Genomic DNA, 17,274 nt, shown 5'->3' with positions numbered 1-17,274 from the left:
CACAGGTGTAAGTCCGTAAAATTAAGTCGAGCAAAAGTTTTTTTTTTCTTATGAGAGGATTCGGTTAAGGTTCTGATAAAACCCCTCCCAAAATCAATTCCTAACTATGGGCATGCCGTGCCGGTAACTCGCCCATTGCGTGCGCGTCTTGGTGCGTGTGCCAATAATAATTGTTCGATGCATAAGGTCGGAAACTCGTTTTACGACTAAATGCGTGGGAGTCTTGGAATGATACGACTGTACATATTATCTCGTCAATTATTAATGAAATTAAGATTTTCTATTTCAGGAATATTTAGAATTAATATTTTGTTGTTGTAACGAGCTAAAAATCTCATTTTCCGCAAAAAGTGATGCCGCAACGTGCAACGGGAGTGCGTTTCTGGTCTCGTATTATAGATATCCTTGCCAAGGCTCTAACTCACATTCGACCGGAAAAAGCTTACTTTCCATCTCGTGCAGTAATGTACTATTTATTAACTATTTTAATCTGAACCGGAACCATGATGTCAACTTGCGAGGACAACACTATTCATGCGTAATAGCTGTCAAGTCACAAGTGTCATTTTATGAAAGCACAGAGTACATTATATGAAAAAATGGACTAAACTGTCTTTTGTGACTCTAAAATAAATATACCTAAATTAAAATTCAATTTCGTAAATATTGTTCTAAGTTAAACATTTATAATGAATAAGTTTTCTGGTTTATGGCGAATAAACCATATTCACTTTCAGCAAGTAAGGTTAGGACACAAAATGAGAGGAAAACCTCCCATATTTTGCAGATCAATAAAAGAACGTTTAGACGAGATAAACTATAAAGATGAATTGTACACCACAAGAATTGATATTGGGTTTCCGCCTGAGAAGTAAGTATACCACAAGTATCCTTACCCTTAATATAAATGCGAAAGTGTGTTTGTTTATTCTTTAATCACGTCGCAAAGGAGCAACGGATTTTTTTGCAGAGTTCTAGTTTATGACCTGGAGAGTAAAAGCTACTGTTTTTTCCGGAATATCAAATACTTCCCACGGGAAATCCACGCGGACAAAAGCTAGTATTTTGTAAATTGTAATTTAGTATACCACAAATATACCCATATTTGTTTAAAGCTAATTAATAGCTTTGTAATCATTAGGAAGAGGTATTTTTGCCTGATGTGTATTCTGGTTTTTTTATAGAATATAATATTATTCTTTTATAGAAAATCATCATCATCGGCTCGTGAAGACCGCTTAGAACAAATGAAAAAAGTTAAGAATGATAAAAACCTTGAACAGCTGGCCCGGAAAGGAAAATTAGAAATAGACATGGACCAAGCTAAAAAGGATTGGCTGGCGTCCCTAGGGCCACAGCACAAAAAACAAATAGCGGAGCACTATGCAATATATGAACATTTGTATGGAGAAGGGTTTTTCATACCTGGTTTAAATTTGGATATATTCTATGATTTAAAAGATGGAAATTGCCTGCCCGTGTACTTTGGAAATGTTATAAAACCAGCTGAAGCACTTGAAAGCCCTATTGTATCTTTTGAGTCTGATGGCAATACACTGTGGACATTAGCGTTAACTAATCTTGACGGGCATCTGAAAGAAAGTGATAAGGAGTATGTGCATTGGCTCATTGCCAATATTCCCGGGAACAGTATTGAGAAAGGCGATGTTATTGTAGATTACTTAAGGCCTTTCCCATTGAAGGGTACTGGATATCACAGATATGCATTTGTGCTTTATAAACAGGATGGAAGGGTCTCTTATGATTTACCTAAAAGTAAGTAAGCAATCGCAAGCATTGTTGATACATGATACCTTAATAATATGTAGGAATATATTTTAAGATTTATTAAGTACTAGATAATGCCCGTGTAAAAAAGTAGCCTATGTTCTTCCCCGGGATGCAAGCTATATCTGTACCAAATTTCGTTAAAATCGGTTCAATGGCTGGGCCGTGAAAAGCTAGCAGACAGACAGACATACAGACACACTTTCACATTGATAATATTAGTATGGAAGTATGGATAGAAACCAAAGGATAGAAAAGTAATAACCTACCATCATACCAAATTTTCTCTAAATCGGTTGAACAGATGGGCCATAAAAGGCAAGCAGATAAAACTTGATAAAGATAGTACAGTAGCCAGCAGAAAACATTGTACATCTTTAGGAAGAGATTTCAGCTTCGTAGAGTGCTGTCTCTGTCGCCTATGTGAAGTTTTCTGTCACAACTATAGAAACAATGCTCTACAAAACTGCTGTCTTTCTAAAGGTTATGTACAATACTTCCTGGCGTACTGTACTTGTCTTCACCAAGTTTTCAGTGTTACAATTGTTTTTGATCATTAAGAATATCAATAGAATTATGTTTATATTATGACGACCTCCCTATGACGATATCCCTCAGTGGTGAGCGCTGGTCCCAGGTTCGATTGGGGGCAGGGAAAATTTTATCATTTCTAAAATTTCTCTGATCTGTCCCCCCATTGTGTAAGAATAACCATTTAATCGCTATCGCAAACGTCAAAAAATTCTGCTCTATGATTGGTTGATTCACTGTTTACATTTTTTCACAGCCAATCAAAGGGCAGAATTTCTTGACGATTGCAATAGCCATTAAATTGTTATTCTTACACAATTGGGGGTCTGGTCTGGTGGAAGGCTTCAGCTGTGATTAGTTACCACCCTACCGGCAAAGCTGTGCTGCCAAGTAATAGGCTAGTTGACACTTTTTTTAAGTAGGTCTTAAATGGTTAATATTTGTCCTATTAGATCAAAAAAACTAACACTGTAACAAACCATCCGTCCGCGCGGCCGCCGAATGCTTTCCCACTCGCACACTACTAACTGCACTGTTCTACAAACACGTCATCGAGTAGCCGCCTACGCAAGAAGCGGGGATCCGCGAATATAAAAGAGCGCGCCCGCCAGTCCGAAAATCATTCTTAGCCTAGCGGCCGGTCTTAGAGCGATAGCCCCGCAGTCCTCTAAGACCGGTAGGGTTAAGGAGTGCGGTAGCTACCTGCAGCCCACTCCGACACCCAGTTGAGATCAGAATCCGACTTTCAGCCTAGCGGCTGGCCATGGAGCGATAGCCTAGCAGTCCTCCAAGACCAGTCCGGTTAAAGAGTGCGGTAGCCACCTGCAGCCCACTCAGACAACCCGTTGAGGTGATGAACGCGATAGCCACGCAGTCCGCTCATCCACCTCAATTGAGGGAAAGTCACTGGCGCCAACGTGGGGCCCAACGAAAACACCACAAAGAAGAAAGTCACTTGAATATGGATGCAAATATGCTGTATGAGCAGCTTTAATGCAGGAGGAGGGTGCAAATGATCATCCTTCCAAATATGCAAGCCGACTACTTACGTCAGCCAAATTCGCACTTTGACAAGACAAACCGTATGAAGTTGCGATTACGCCTGACCCTGGAAAACCTATTGGAAGATATCACACATCAGCAATAGTTAGTTACGACAGACGAGATGAAGAAACGCCTACGCCAGTTGTACCCATTCGACGACGAGGAAGACTCAAGATCTTCCTGGTACTCTTACGGGACGTTAACGAGCACCAGAGGGGGAGACTGTAACAAACCATCCGTCCGCGCGGCCGCCGAATGCTTTCACACTCGCACACTACTAACTGCACTGTTCTACAAACACGTCATCGAGTAGCCGCCTACGCAAGAAGCGGGGATCCGCGAGTATAAAAGAGCGCGCCCGCCAGTCCGAAAATCATTCTTAGCCTAGCGGCCGGTCTTAGAGCGATAGCCACGCAGTCCTCTAAGACTGGTAGGGTTAAGGAGTGCGGTAGCTACCTGCAGCCCACTCCGACACCTAGTCGAGGCCACGAACGCGATAGCGCCAGCAGTCCGTTCTTCCGCCTCCAGATTAGGTTACTGTTCACCAATTTTATATTTTGTTACATGTATGTACTGTATGAAGTGGAGAATACAGATTTTAAGCAAACCCCTCGAGTTTCACTGCTACCACCCCCTTACAACACTATATTTTTTTGCGCCCTAAAATCCGTAAAACTTTAATTTAAAAATATATTTTTCTTAGACAGGTGAAAACACTGTCGGCCATTTTTGGCCGATAGATTATCTGTGCTCTGACGTCATGCATTTGTAAACAACAGCATAACCTACCAAAGTTTAATAAACATGACTTCTATACTAGTTTACATGAAAAATATAGTAATTATCGTTATTGTATCATCCGAGAATGTAAAAACGCATCGATAAAGACCACAGGAAAGTTGTGGATTAGAGTGCCCAGTGAAATAAATATACGTAACACGCGAAGACTTGCTTAAAGGGATCCTATATCACTAACGACTGCAACCGAAATTTATTTTTGCAAAGATCACTTTGTTGTAAGACTTATTTAATAACTTATTCAATTTATAAAGAGAAAACGATATTTTTTACGTTTACTATGAGTTTTTAGAAATATATAAAAACTAGCTTATGCTCGTGACGTCGCCCGCGTGAACTTCATAAATTTCAAACCCCCATTTAACCCACTCAGGGGTGGAATTTCAAAAAATCCTTTCCTAGTGGATACCTTCTCTTTACCTACAAAGAACACACCCACCAAATTTCATGTATCTAGAACCAGCTGTTTAGATGTTTAGGCTGTGCATTGATATATAAGTTAGTCAGGAGGACTTGAAATTTTATATATATGGATACTACGTTAGTCAATAGGGATGACATTTGTTTGTTTACATATTTAATGACGTCACATCATGGCTGACAGCGTTTTCTGAGTTTCAAATAAAAATAAAAACTGTATTTTTTTAAACTGGATTTATATATCCATCCTGCGTTTTTAATAATTGTTATTGATATATTTCGTTGTCTTAAGCAAAATACTATAATAAATAATCATTTATTGGACGAAATTAGATATGAGTCAAGTAGCAGTCGTTCTAAAACAAAGAGGTATGGGAGTAATAAAAGATGCCATACTTCTTCCATATTAGCCCACTTTCATCTTAGACTGCATCAACACTTACCACCAAGTGACATTGCAGTCACTGGCTACTTGTATCTGAATAAATAAATAAAAACTTAATTGATAAAAATCATTTTTCCAGTTACATCATCATCACCCCTTGAGGATAGAACATTTAGCACGAGAGATTGGTACAAGAAGTACCAAGATAATATAACGCCTATAGGACTTGCCTTTTATCAAACTGATTGGGATGCAAGTGTCAAGGACTTCTTCCACAAGACATTGAACCAAAAAGAACCAAGTAAGTTTGTAACTCTTGAGTTGTTCAAAAGAAATTTAGAAGAAGAAGTAAACTAATTTAATCATGAGACTCCCTCTGCCACTCTGAGCACAACGCACTTCACCAATGTCACGTAGAATGGAAGAGCCACAGAGGGGACTTTTTATGAGACTCCATAACCATAGGATCCAGTGTTTGAAAACTAGTCAAATCAGTATCTTTTTATCAAACGTCAAAACACGCGCTTCTATGAAATAATGTGATGTCACAATGATTTGAAATGCTTTTTTAGTTTAATCGGTAATTAAAAATGGTTATTACACTTAAAATTAACAAAGGACGTGGATTTTACGTATTTTTGAAGACCCTCTATTTAATAATCACTGAGATATAATTTATTTTTCACATAGGCAAATAGTAAATACTATATTCTTATGCTTTTACTAATTATTAGTTCATGACAATTTTTTTTTGTGTGTGATGTAACCCTAAATATACAGTTTTCAGATTTTGCCAATTCTGCTGCAAGACCTACCTTCCTGCCAAATTTCATGATTCTAGGTCAACAGGAAGTACCCTGTAGGTTTCTTGACAGACACGACAGACAGACAGACAGACAACAGAGTGATCCTAGGGTTCCGTTTTTCCCTTTGAGGTACAGAACCCTAAAAACTAATAATCTTGTACACTTTTGTTACAGTTTATGAATATGACTTCCCAGAGCCATACATAAAGCCGCAAAAATGGTTTCCCCTCAAAGAACCATTTAACTTATACATGGATAAATACAGAGATCCCAAACAAATTAATAAGGAGTATCTCCTGCGTAAGCTCAAAAATGAAGATCCATTTATTACTCCTCCGCCACCTCTCAAGTTCCCAAATGCTCAGTATATGCCAACAAATATGCCTTCATGGTTGAAGTTACACGAGAGGAAAATAAGACTTCGCTGGGGAAGAGTCAATGATGTGTAAAACTAATTAATAAAATATTATTATAGACACTAGACAGATTATTTTATTTACTAACTACCTATAAACTATATTAGTTTTAAGGACCTTTGTTCAGTTTTAGTTGAAAACTATGTTATGGCATTTTATTAGTAATATCAGTTGTAATTTGTATTTCAAAGGGAAAAATATTCAGTATTTTTCATCCCCATTTTTCTCTATCAAAACTAAGTAGGTACAGTACACGGCAGTAAGTAATGTATATCGGCATTTAGAATGACATTTCGGCTTTGTAAAGCGAGTCTCTATCACTCGTACCTATGTGACGTTTTGTCGGTCTCATCGCCAGAGACTGCTCTACAAATCTGCTATCTTTCTAAAGCTCGATCTACATTACTTTCTGCCGCGTACTGTAGGTATATTACGATAAAAATTGTATAAAATGAACGTCATTTTATTGTTTAGGACTTGGCCGAGCCACATTAATTATTGTGAAAAAGTGTACTGATTCTTTCACAATCATTGAAAATATTAGAATGTGTAAGAGAGAAGAAAAATAAGCTAACCACAGCACCTTAATGCTTTTTTAAAAAATTTCACTAAAATTAAACATCAAGATACAAATACTCATACATTTATTACTAGAATAATATTAAAGTAGTTACCTACATTTTTGGTGAACCAAATAATCTGGTAATTTACAAAATATAAATCTTAAGTGAAAATAACATTGAAAATAAGAAACAATAGGTTCGTTAAAATAATTATATGGATTGAATTTGATCAAAATAAATGCAAATGCAAATACTAAGTTTATATTGTACACAGTTAAGTAAGTATATAATTTTTATTCAGTAAATATATTTATTTTTACGTACATAAATTAACACATGATGGTTTGGCTTAGAGCAATATTTTTTTTCTCTACTTTTGAAAGGCCTAACCACTAGATTAACATAAGGAGAAATAACATTTTTGTTTGTAATAAAATAAGAATATAAAACAGGGTGGGATGTGTGTCATTAACAAAAAAAAATAAGTATATCCGAATTGTGAATTTGTAATATGCAGGTTTGTAGAAACTGGAATGTAGCTATTAAAAAACTCTTCATTTGAATATATTATATAATCCAGTAAAAGAAACAAACAGTGCATATTTTATTTTTGATTAATTATTATTATGGGACTGTACATTAGAAGCCGAGTAGAGACTAGTGAGCTGTCAGTAACTATTGCACGTTTTTATAAAAAAGATATATACAGGTAACGGTTCGCAAGCCTAGCCTTATGAGACTGAAAGATTGATAGAATCAAAGGCAGTTTTAGCAGAGGATATGCCGGTTCACTGTTACGACTGTCAGTTATGGTAACCGCACGAATTTATAGAATTTGATAAAGGTGGATCGACCGCCCCTAATACCTACTTGACACAAATACCTACTTATCGCTATCCGACTTCAACTACCAAATTAGAAGAGTGGTGGTGTCCGACTTTGCGCTCGGCAGTCAAAGTGGGATAGCTATAAAGCAGATATTTGCTTCAAAGGTAATTATAGTCGTAAAAATATAAGAGGCCCGTTTTGACATTTGTCATCGCGTCGTAACTAGTAACCATACGACTCGGTACTCGATACTTACGATAGATCGATTCAAGTTTGTATCAGTATTTGGTCGATTTGATAAAATATCATTAACACAATATTTAATTACTATTAAAATCGAATAAAGCTGGTTAAATTCAGTAATTAAATGGTTATAACACTATTAAAAAGAAAAAGACAGAACGTAACTGTTTTCGAAACCTTTTGTAATAATTAGAAATTGCATGCTACAATAAAGTAAGCGCAAAAAGAATAGTCGCAATATATTATTTCATATTATTTTACACCTCTAAAAGATTTACGTATTTTTTTAAAACACTTTATGTAAATAATTTTAATTTTATTGTTTATTTCAGTTTCATTCCAAGTTACATTCTATGGTCTTTCACAAATGTCAAAACATTTTTACGACTATAGGGAGCGTCCGATCCACCTTTATCTCTACATTCGTAGGTAAACTCAAGATCGTATACACACTAAAACCTCGAACTTTACCTAAACTTCCATAATTATGAATACCCGGCTTAAGATGCAAGCGAGATATTATTTTATTCCCCCTGGCGCAGTCAGTTAACCCATTCAAGGCAAACTTATTTGCATGATAAAACAGTCCCTATAGTCTATTTTTTAATCCCGGAAATAAAAATGACGTTTCGTGTATTCTTGTCAGATGTGTATGAAACAACAACATATTCCAATTCAAATGAAATAAGTATGGGCTGATACTCAATTTATGATTTTTAATAATTACTATTGAAAAATTCCTTAGGTGAATTATTTTTTGTTACTAATTATTATTATTTATTCTTTAAGTCTTTGAAATAATATGTGCTACTTTTAAATCTCATATTTACACATTTCGTATCTTTATTTTATTCGTTATGCATGGAATATTATTTTATTTACGATTTTAATTAAAATCGTTCGACAGCACTATTTTTGTTAAGATGATATCATTATTTTTAAGTTTGACATTTCTAGCTGTCATTTTAATCTCTGGGATTAAAAAATAGACTTTAACTAAGACTACTAATTTTTATGATGTTCACACCCTTACACCATTTACCATAGCCAAAAATATCGTGATGTGTAAATAATCTAAGCCATGTAAGGACTGGCTAGTCCAAGCCAACATCATCGTCGCCTGTAGTTTTTGCCCCAGCACCGGATTTAGCACCATCAAAACCTGAAAAGTAAAGTAAGCATATTTCCATACTAATATTATAAATGCGAAAGTGTTTGTCTGTCTGTCTACTAAATTTTTACGGTCCATCCTTGTACAGAAATAGCTTACATCCTGGAGAAGGCCATAGGGTACTTTTGGTCCCGGATAATCAAAGAGTCTCCACTGCCAACAGGATTTTTAAAAACCTAAATCCACGCAGACGAAGTCGCGGGCATCATCTAGTTATTTATAAGTGGTGACTACTGACTGGTAAAACATCAAGATCCCATTATCTCATTATTATGCATAAAAATAAATAAAAATCTGTTTTTAGAATATACAGGTAAAGCCCTTTCATATATCCCACTTGGTATAATTGTCTTACCGCCGTACTGAGTCGCTTAATCGTTACTTAAGTTTAGTTAAAACGAGACATAGCTATATCTCTCACATAAATCTGTCTCGTTTTAATTAGCGTCTCTGAGTACGACGGTTAGTTTGAAAACTGAAATATTAATTGGTTTTCAGATTTATTCCTGTACCTGTACTATAAGACCTAATTACCTGCCAAATTTCATGATTCTAGGTAAATTGGAAGTACCCTATAGTAGATTTTCGTGACAGACAGACAACAAAGTGATCCTATGAGGGTTCCTTTTTTCCTTGTGAGGTACAGAACCCTAAAAAAAGATTTCTAGGTTGTGAACATCCTAATTAATAAAAATTATTAAAAAATGATATACCTCCAGGCGCAGCAGTAGCTCCTCCCACGCCAAATTTACTCTTGAGCAGTTCCAAAGCAGCAGCTACTTTGGGGTTGCTTTGATATTTGATGAAGTTAGCCGGGTTCGCGGACACGTCATAGAACGCGTTCGCGATTTCAGGATCCTAAATAAATGAATAAAATATTGATTATAGTCTGTCTAGGGAAAGCCGAGTGAGTCGGGCTGAAATTTGGCATGCAGATAGCTATTATGACGCAGGCATCCACTAAGAAAGGATTTTTAATAATTCAACCCCTAAGGGCATGAAATAGGGGTTTGAAATTTGTGTAGTCCACGCGGACGAAGTAGCGGGAATAAGATAGTGTTCTTATAAGAGTGTTTAAATTAGTAAATTTGTCGTAAGTTAGTGTGGGTTTACTCACGTAAGCTACTTACGTGAGTAAACCCACATAGAAAGAAACACACATTCTGTGAAAATTTCAACTCTCTACCTATTAGAGACACAGCCCGCTGATAGACAGACGGACGGACGGACAGCGGAAGCTTAGTAATAGGGTCCGGAAGGAACCCTAAATATGGTGTTATTTTAAAACCAAGTGATAAGGAATCACCTTAAAAGCTGCAATAATCTCAGGGTCAGAGAGCAGCTTCATGAAGTCGGCACTCTCGAAGCCTCCCAGGCCGCCCGCGCCGCCCATGCCTCCCATGCCTCCCATGCCGCCCATGCCGCCCATGCCTCCCATTCCGCCCATACCTCCCATGCCCGGGGACACGTTGGGGAAGGAGGACTGCGATTCGGCCTGTTCTTTGGCCGCTTTCGCGCGAGCCTCCTGCGCCTTGCGGGCGCGGCGCAACTTCTCACGGTGCTACAAACAAAAAACAATGGGTCTTACTAATAAAAAAAACCGACCAAGTGCGACTGAGACTCGCCCATCCATAGCTTGGAAAGAAATAATAATTGGAATGAAAAGTTATTCAGTCAATATAATTTATAGTACGAAAAAAAAATCCTTTGTGGAGGGGAAAGTTTTCAAGCAATTAAATGTCACTTGCTTAAATGGTGAAGCAAAATCATGAGGAAATCTGCATACCTGACAGTTCTATATAACATTGTCAAAAGTATGCCTATCTGCAGTTGGTTAATGTGGTGGAGGGCTACAGCCTAAACTTCAGAGACCCGGAAAATCAAATAGAACCTACAGGAATTTTAAAACCACCCGAACAAAGTCTCAACTATTATCTAGTAATTTTATTTAAAAAATCTCCAGTTTACTACTTTGGGTTTTGACATGTATTCATACCTCTTTTTCTTCCTTCTTGCGTTGCAGGCTTAGTTTGTGCTGACGCAGTTTTTCAGCGTTAAGCTTCACTTCACTGAGCCATTCATTAGTTTGATCATCGTAGTCTATCTTGAGTGATTCGCAAAGATCATGACAAGCTTCTTCAAACTTGCCCAGAAGCCTATCAATGGAAATAAAAAAACGGTAAGTAAATTATTTACAAGGGAGTATTAAAATTAATACTTATCTATACTATACTAATTAATATTTATAATGAAACTGTAACTACCCAGTAAGGTGATAGCTAGTGGTTAAGACTGCGCTCACATTCAACTGGTCCAGGATTTGGTTCTGGGCATGCACTTCTGACTTTTCAGAGCTATTCACAATTCATTTATACATTGCTTAGAACATGGCACAATACACTAATCATTTTTGGCTTATTTCGTTTTAACAACATATTGTATTGTATAAAACGGCTACATAAGTCGATTAATTAGGTGATTTTTAACTGTCAATATTTCGACTCAGTTGAAAAACAAGAGGGTAGATCGGTACTGCCCATGACAGCTCATACTTTACCTCTCGCAGCACTGCAGTTCTGTCGTGACAGACAGACAGACAGACACCACCACAGAACCACATTGATTAAAAAATTGAAATGAAAATGGTGAGGGGAGACATGAACTCAATAATGTGGAGATGATGAAGATGATAAGTTCGCCTCTGCATGTACCTGTAGGCGCGCCCCCGAAATTTGTATGCCGCAGCGCTGTCACAGTTGAGTTCCAAGGCACGGGTGCAGTCTTTGATGCAAGCGTGTAACTTGTTTTGTTTTAGGAACACCTGCAAATACAAAAAAAAAATATGAAGTTAAAATAAACAATATACAACTGGGTTCCAAAAAGGAACCCTTTTAGAATCACTTCATTGTCAGACATACAAGTGTATGTCTGTCCGTCTGTCATGTCTGTCAAGAAAACCTAATTTAAGGGAACTTCCTGTTTACCAAGAATCATGAAAATTGGCATATCAAAGAGCTTCACCTGTACATTCTAAAACAGATTTTAATTTATTTTTATGCATAATAGTTTTTGATTTATCGCGCAGTGTCGAAAAAAATACCTAAGTACGGAATCCTTGGTGCGGTTTTTGCAGTTAGCTGCTTTTAGGATTCCGTACTCGAAGGGTTCAAATGGGATCCTATTACTAAGACTCAGCTGACCATTTATCCATCCGTCTGTCTGTCAGCGGACTGTATCTTGTGAACTGCAATAGGTAGAGAGTTGAAATTTTCATAGAATGTGTATTTCTATTGCCGCTATAACAACTAAAAAACTAAAAATGGAAAAATATCAAAATGTGTTAATATTCTTGTATCTTCTTCTTCTTCTTCACTCTGGGCTGGTTTCCGCACTTAAACTTATCCGTCTGTTGTGCGTGCATCGCCCCTCCCCACCGAAGTCTTCACTCCAGCCATACAAGCTCGCTCCAGAAGCCAAATAGACCGCCCAGTTATTCTTGTATCAAAGCATGGAACCCTTTGAGTGAGAGTCCAACTCACACTTGTTTTGGTTATTAGATATAGCACTGTAGTAAATTGCTTACCTGCCCCCTTTTAGCAAAAAGCAGTGCACTCTGGGGGTTAAGTTTGATGGCCTCAGTGTATAAAGTGATGGCCTCATCGAACTGCTGCTCAGCAAAGGCCTTCATTGCTTCAGTGCGCTTCTCATCAGACTGGTCGCGCTCTTCATCTGTCACTTCCTTTGAATCATCGCCCATGTCTTGATTAGCTTCTGATGTATCCGTTATGACACCTGATATTATAATAGTTATTTTTTTAACCTGACAATAAAACAAGTAAGGTAACAATATAAAACATTGTATTCTATTCAATGTTATTGACAGTATTTATAATGTAAGCATCAAGGATTTTTGTAAATTCCCTAAGGAGGTAAAACAGCAGGTGAATTCTTCTATTTTTCATGTTTATAACAAAGGCATTATAAATGAATCAAAAAAGGAAAACTCACTATAATGTAGTTAAAATTAGACTAAAATATTATAGATTAGCGCTAAAGATGTTTCAATATAAAAAGCAAGAATAAGATGTGAACTGCAGAAAAAAGTGAAAGTGTCTAATTATTAATCAGCTTGAAAGCTTTGACACAAAGCTTGAACTTTTCTTTTATTGCAAGCTAAGCTTGTGCTTGTCGGTAATCATGGTTGATAAAAAGCAACAATGAGGTCTAGGCTGGAGGGTGCTTGCCTAGAAGATGCCTATTTAGTGACGATTTACGCCAACGCGTGGCGTCCGTGTCCGTGCACGTACGCCACATGGTGAAGCATTAACATCATCATATAAAATGTTTGTGATGTATTGAATCTCTGCCTCGTCCGCGCCTCGTACGTGGCACGGCCAACACCCACCACATGTTGGGATAAATCACCCCTTTCTCTTGAAGATATTTAGGTTATATGTGGCAGGAAACAAGAGCCGGAAGGTGGACTCTACATAAAGGAGGACAGGATACTTTTGTCCCAGAAAAAAGGGCCCCTTGAAGATTTTCATAAACCCTGAAAACCTGTAGTCATATGAAGTCGCAGGCAAAGACAGGCTAGTCAGGATATAAATTACCTTCCATATCTAGCTCCACATCAGATTCTGCATCTGACTCTTCCCCTGACGATGCAGCTGCATTGTCTTCTGCATTAGCCTTATTGGACTTGCTAGATGAACAAGTATTTTAATAAACATCATTTTTGTGACTCGGTAAAACTTGAGATGATATAAAAGTAAGTGGTTTCATAAACTCACACTCATAATTTTTAAGCATAATTTCCGCTGGTGTATTATAAGGTTGGCCTGACGCCATTTTGATGTTAATTACGGGCTAACCAAAAGCTCACATTATATATTCAAATATAATGAAGTATTTTATTTTTACCCGATTAAGGCAAATTATAGCATATGTACAATAGAATTAACCACATAATTAACATAATATAGACTTCATACAATTTTTTTAAATTGATAAGCTAAATGGGCCAAAAAATGTTGAGTTCAATCCATACAATTTTATTTAGTCAACAGCAAGATATTGGTTAAGACGTTTTATTGTGCGCAAAATATTCATTAACATAATAGATATTCGTTTGTTTATACTCTACATACCTGTCACCGGAGGCCGAAAAAGTTTTAGGTTCGAAAGTAGCAGTTGGAATGGTGACGCCGAGCTGCGATAAATAATCTTTGAAAAAAGATAATTTAGGGTGGTTCAATATTTGTGGCTGGGCCGTGCAAAGGTCCACAAACGTTTTTAGCTGCGTTAACTGCTCCTCGCTGAATGGGCAACTCATTTTCACACCTCTGCAATGCTGCCGGCAAAATGCATATGTTACTTACTTACACAAATAAATAGAAAAATATAATTAAATTAAACAGCTTTGAAAGTTAGCTGTGAAAAGATTTTAAATTACCTTTTTCAACAACAGAAATTATTAACTTCAAGTGTTCAAGAATATTCCGATTTCCGATGGATCATGGAGTTTTGCAATTTGCTTTTGCGACTAATATCACTTCTGTCAAAACAGTGTTATCAGTCTTAATTTCATTTTACCCCAAGGTTGTTTACAATAATTTATTAAATTATTATTAAATTATTATATTTTTACATTTGATTTCAAGATTTAAAGAAAATATTCCCTAATCTTTAGTGGTTATAATAATAAATTAAATCCGCTTATATAGACTGGTGCAGAGATTGTCATTATATTGATATCTGTCTGTACGTCTATATACCATATCTTTTTTAGTTGAATAAAGTCAATTATACATATCAAGTGCATTTTAATTTTTATGCAGTACCTAAGTAATCTTTTAATTTCACACCAAAAGATATATTTTGGCATTATTTACCCCAAAAATTAACCTGCTTAGTTTTATCCTAAAGTGGCAGCACAGTAAAATCAAATTATTTGACACATTTGACTTTGACATATTGGAGTTACTAAGTTACTGATGAGTTCTTGTTATGTTGTTACTTCGTTAACTACCCTACTTTACTTCATACTACGTTACTTCATAGTCTACTCTATGATTTTGACTGATTTTAATGGTGTCACCAGACACTTGCAGCCTCAGAATAAGGACTGTTAGAAGTAGCCCTATTGTGACACTTACTGTTAGGGTGAGATAGCTAAATACAATTAAGCTCTTGTTAGAACGTGACAAAATGATTATGTTTTGTCCTTATCACCGTGGCCACTTTTTTTGTTTGTCAAAATGTATTTGTACGTGAGTATTTGACAAACAATGTGAAGTGTAGAAGGAATGACATTTCACAAGTAAGAAAATCTGCTTGAGCGAGAGGGACTGAGGGGGCCACGCTAGTTGCAAATCTGTACATATCTGTCAATGCTTTCGGCAATCAACTTCAGCAAGCATCGGTAAACACCACAGAGTACTTTTTACACACGGTGTTTGGCTATGGTTTGGCTAGTTGCGATTTTTGCCACGCGCCAAGATAGCCTTGTCGCACTGTACGATTCTCAGCGTTGCCAGACTGTTACTTTTGTAACATTTTACGTTACTTTTGACCTTCTCATGTTACCTCCATCTTACACGACTCAAAATGTTACTTTTACGTTACTTTTAGGACTTTATAAAAAAGATCAAATTTTTTCCAGAAACCAAAATATAATTAGGTAATATAAATAAATAAATTGTAAAACGGAACGCATCCAAAAAAGTTTTCGTTCGTCGTGTTGGCGTACTTGTTTTTGTTGGACTGACGTATGACTGACGGAAAAACGCTCTTTGACTGATGGCATAAAAAAGCATAAAAATCACTTATGTGTTAGGTTTTTAATGAAGTCATGGGTTTTAATTTAATGTGGGTTGGCTTTAGTAATCAGCCGCAGGAATTCTGAATTACTGAGGCTTGGAGATGCAGTTTGGCCTCCCCTTTCTTATTAGGTAGTAGACTACCTTATTAGTAGGTAGATACCTACAGATTTGTTCGTTAATATACCAAAATTTTTGCGCTCGCTTCGCTCGCGTTTTGTTCAGTATTAGTTATTGATGCCGCGCCCACAACTTTGCCCGCATTTATTTAGGTTTTCACAAGTCCGGTAGGAACTCTTTGATTTTACGGGATAAAAAGTCTAAGCCTGTTTCCGGGATGCAAGTTTCTCTGTATAGTTAGTACCTGGTTAAAAAGATAGACCGTTAAAAGGTAAGGTAATAATGTAGATAGACAGACACGCTTTCGCATTCATAATATTAGTAGGTACCTACAGATTTATACGTAATTATATTATCAAAAATGTTACTTTTCACGTGAAAATGTTACTTTTTGAGCTGTCTCATGTTACATTTGCCATCTGCCACTGGCAACACTGGTCGATTCTTCTTCTCTTGTTTGGTGGCGGTGGCTTTCTATAGTGCCAGACCATTGCCAGACAGACAGCACAATGCTTTTTGACATGATTTTGCCATTGTCAAGTAGTTTGAAGGAGGCACAAGGAAATTGGTCGGTACCTAATCATTCATCCAAGGGTCTGTACATATAACTTATATTATACCTATTATTCGTATGCATAGACTATACGTACCTATATACTGGGAATTTGATTTGTATAGACCCGGATCATTGAACATAAATAAATAAATAATAAATAAATATTTTTTTTTATTCAAATAAACTTTTACAAGTACTTTCGAATGGTCGGATGCATCTACCACTGGTTCGGAATGCCTTTCCTACCGAGAAGAACCAGCAAGAAACTCGGCGGTTGCTCTTTTCAAATATTTGATATAGGTACAAGATTATGCCATATATAAAATAGTATTTGCAGTCTTGTGCGTTGCTGGAACGAGCTGCAGGTCAAATCCACGCTCTTTTATCATTTAGATAATCTTCAATTGTGTAATATGCTTTTTTCAGGAGCATATTTTTAATAGATTTTGTAAACTTGTGAACAAACAAAATGGCACCGACTCAACGGTGCTAAAATGTTTATGGAGCACCATTGTATTAGAGGATTGACCAAGGGGATAATCCTCTAATTGTCTTCTGAAGATTACCCCGTTCAAACAGACAGACTTGAGAGAAAAACTTAAAACCAACTTCAATAAGTACATCAAATCGCTGAAGCCGAGCCGGCAAGGATTAGTCGGAAATCGGGATGATGGCAAGAGACCTGGGATTGACGCTAGTATCCTCGGAACAGGGACAGGTACTAATGTGGGATGCAACGTGCGTTGACACATTGGGTCCCGTGTCATATCAGGGAGACAGCATC

The 17,274-nt window shown here is 36.9% G+C and overlaps 2 protein-coding genes across 3 annotated transcripts in view; one reads left to right on the top strand and one right to left on the bottom strand.

Annotated features, from left to right (window-relative positions):
- The first annotated feature begins 563 nt into the window (after positions 1-563).
- Positions 564-6,253, top strand: mRpL38 (mitochondrial ribosomal protein L38). Its single transcript, XM_034971431.2, has 4 exons — positions 564-871; positions 1,208-1,776; positions 5,106-5,267; positions 5,947-6,253. The coding sequence occupies exons 1-4, from the start codon at positions 690-692 to the stop codon at positions 6,219-6,221; spliced, it is 1,188 nt and encodes a 395-aa protein (XP_034827322.1). The 5' UTR covers positions 564-689; the 3' UTR covers positions 6,222-6,253.
- A 562-nt stretch (positions 6,254-6,815) lies between these two features.
- The window catches only part of LOC117984778 (hsc70-interacting protein-like), a 38,889-nt gene continuing 28,430 nt past the window's right edge, over positions 6,816-17,274 (bottom strand). Inside the window, exons 1-9 of one of the 2 annotated variants that reach the window (XM_034971429.2) lie at positions 14,449-14,554; positions 14,144-14,346; positions 13,607-13,698; positions 12,577-12,785; positions 11,705-11,814; positions 10,990-11,149; positions 10,300-10,554; positions 9,707-9,851; positions 6,816-8,984 (exon numbers count right to left, since the gene is read on the bottom strand). In XM_034971429.2, coding sequence (XP_034827320.1) covers positions 8,917-8,984; positions 9,707-9,851; positions 10,300-10,554; positions 10,990-11,149; positions 11,705-11,814; positions 12,577-12,785; positions 13,607-13,698; positions 14,144-14,328 — 1,224 coding nt within the window. In that variant the 5' untranslated portion in view covers positions 14,329-14,346; positions 14,449-14,554 and the 3' untranslated portion in view covers positions 6,816-8,916. Of the gene's footprint in view, positions 8,985-9,706; positions 9,852-10,299; positions 10,555-10,989; positions 11,150-11,704; positions 11,815-12,576; positions 12,786-13,606; positions 13,699-14,143; positions 14,347-14,448; positions 14,555-17,274 lie in introns of those variants that run through there. The other variant, XM_069500438.1, reaches the window with a different exon arrangement.

This window comes from Maniola hyperantus, chromosome 8, assembly GCF_902806685.2.
Source record: "Maniola hyperantus chromosome 8, iAphHyp1.2, whole genome shotgun sequence".
Classification (NCBI taxonomy): Eukaryota; Metazoa; Arthropoda; class Insecta; order Lepidoptera; family Nymphalidae; genus Maniola; species Maniola hyperantus.
Note: the sequence above shows the minus strand (reverse complement) of the source record. Positions and strands in the feature narration are given on the sequence as shown.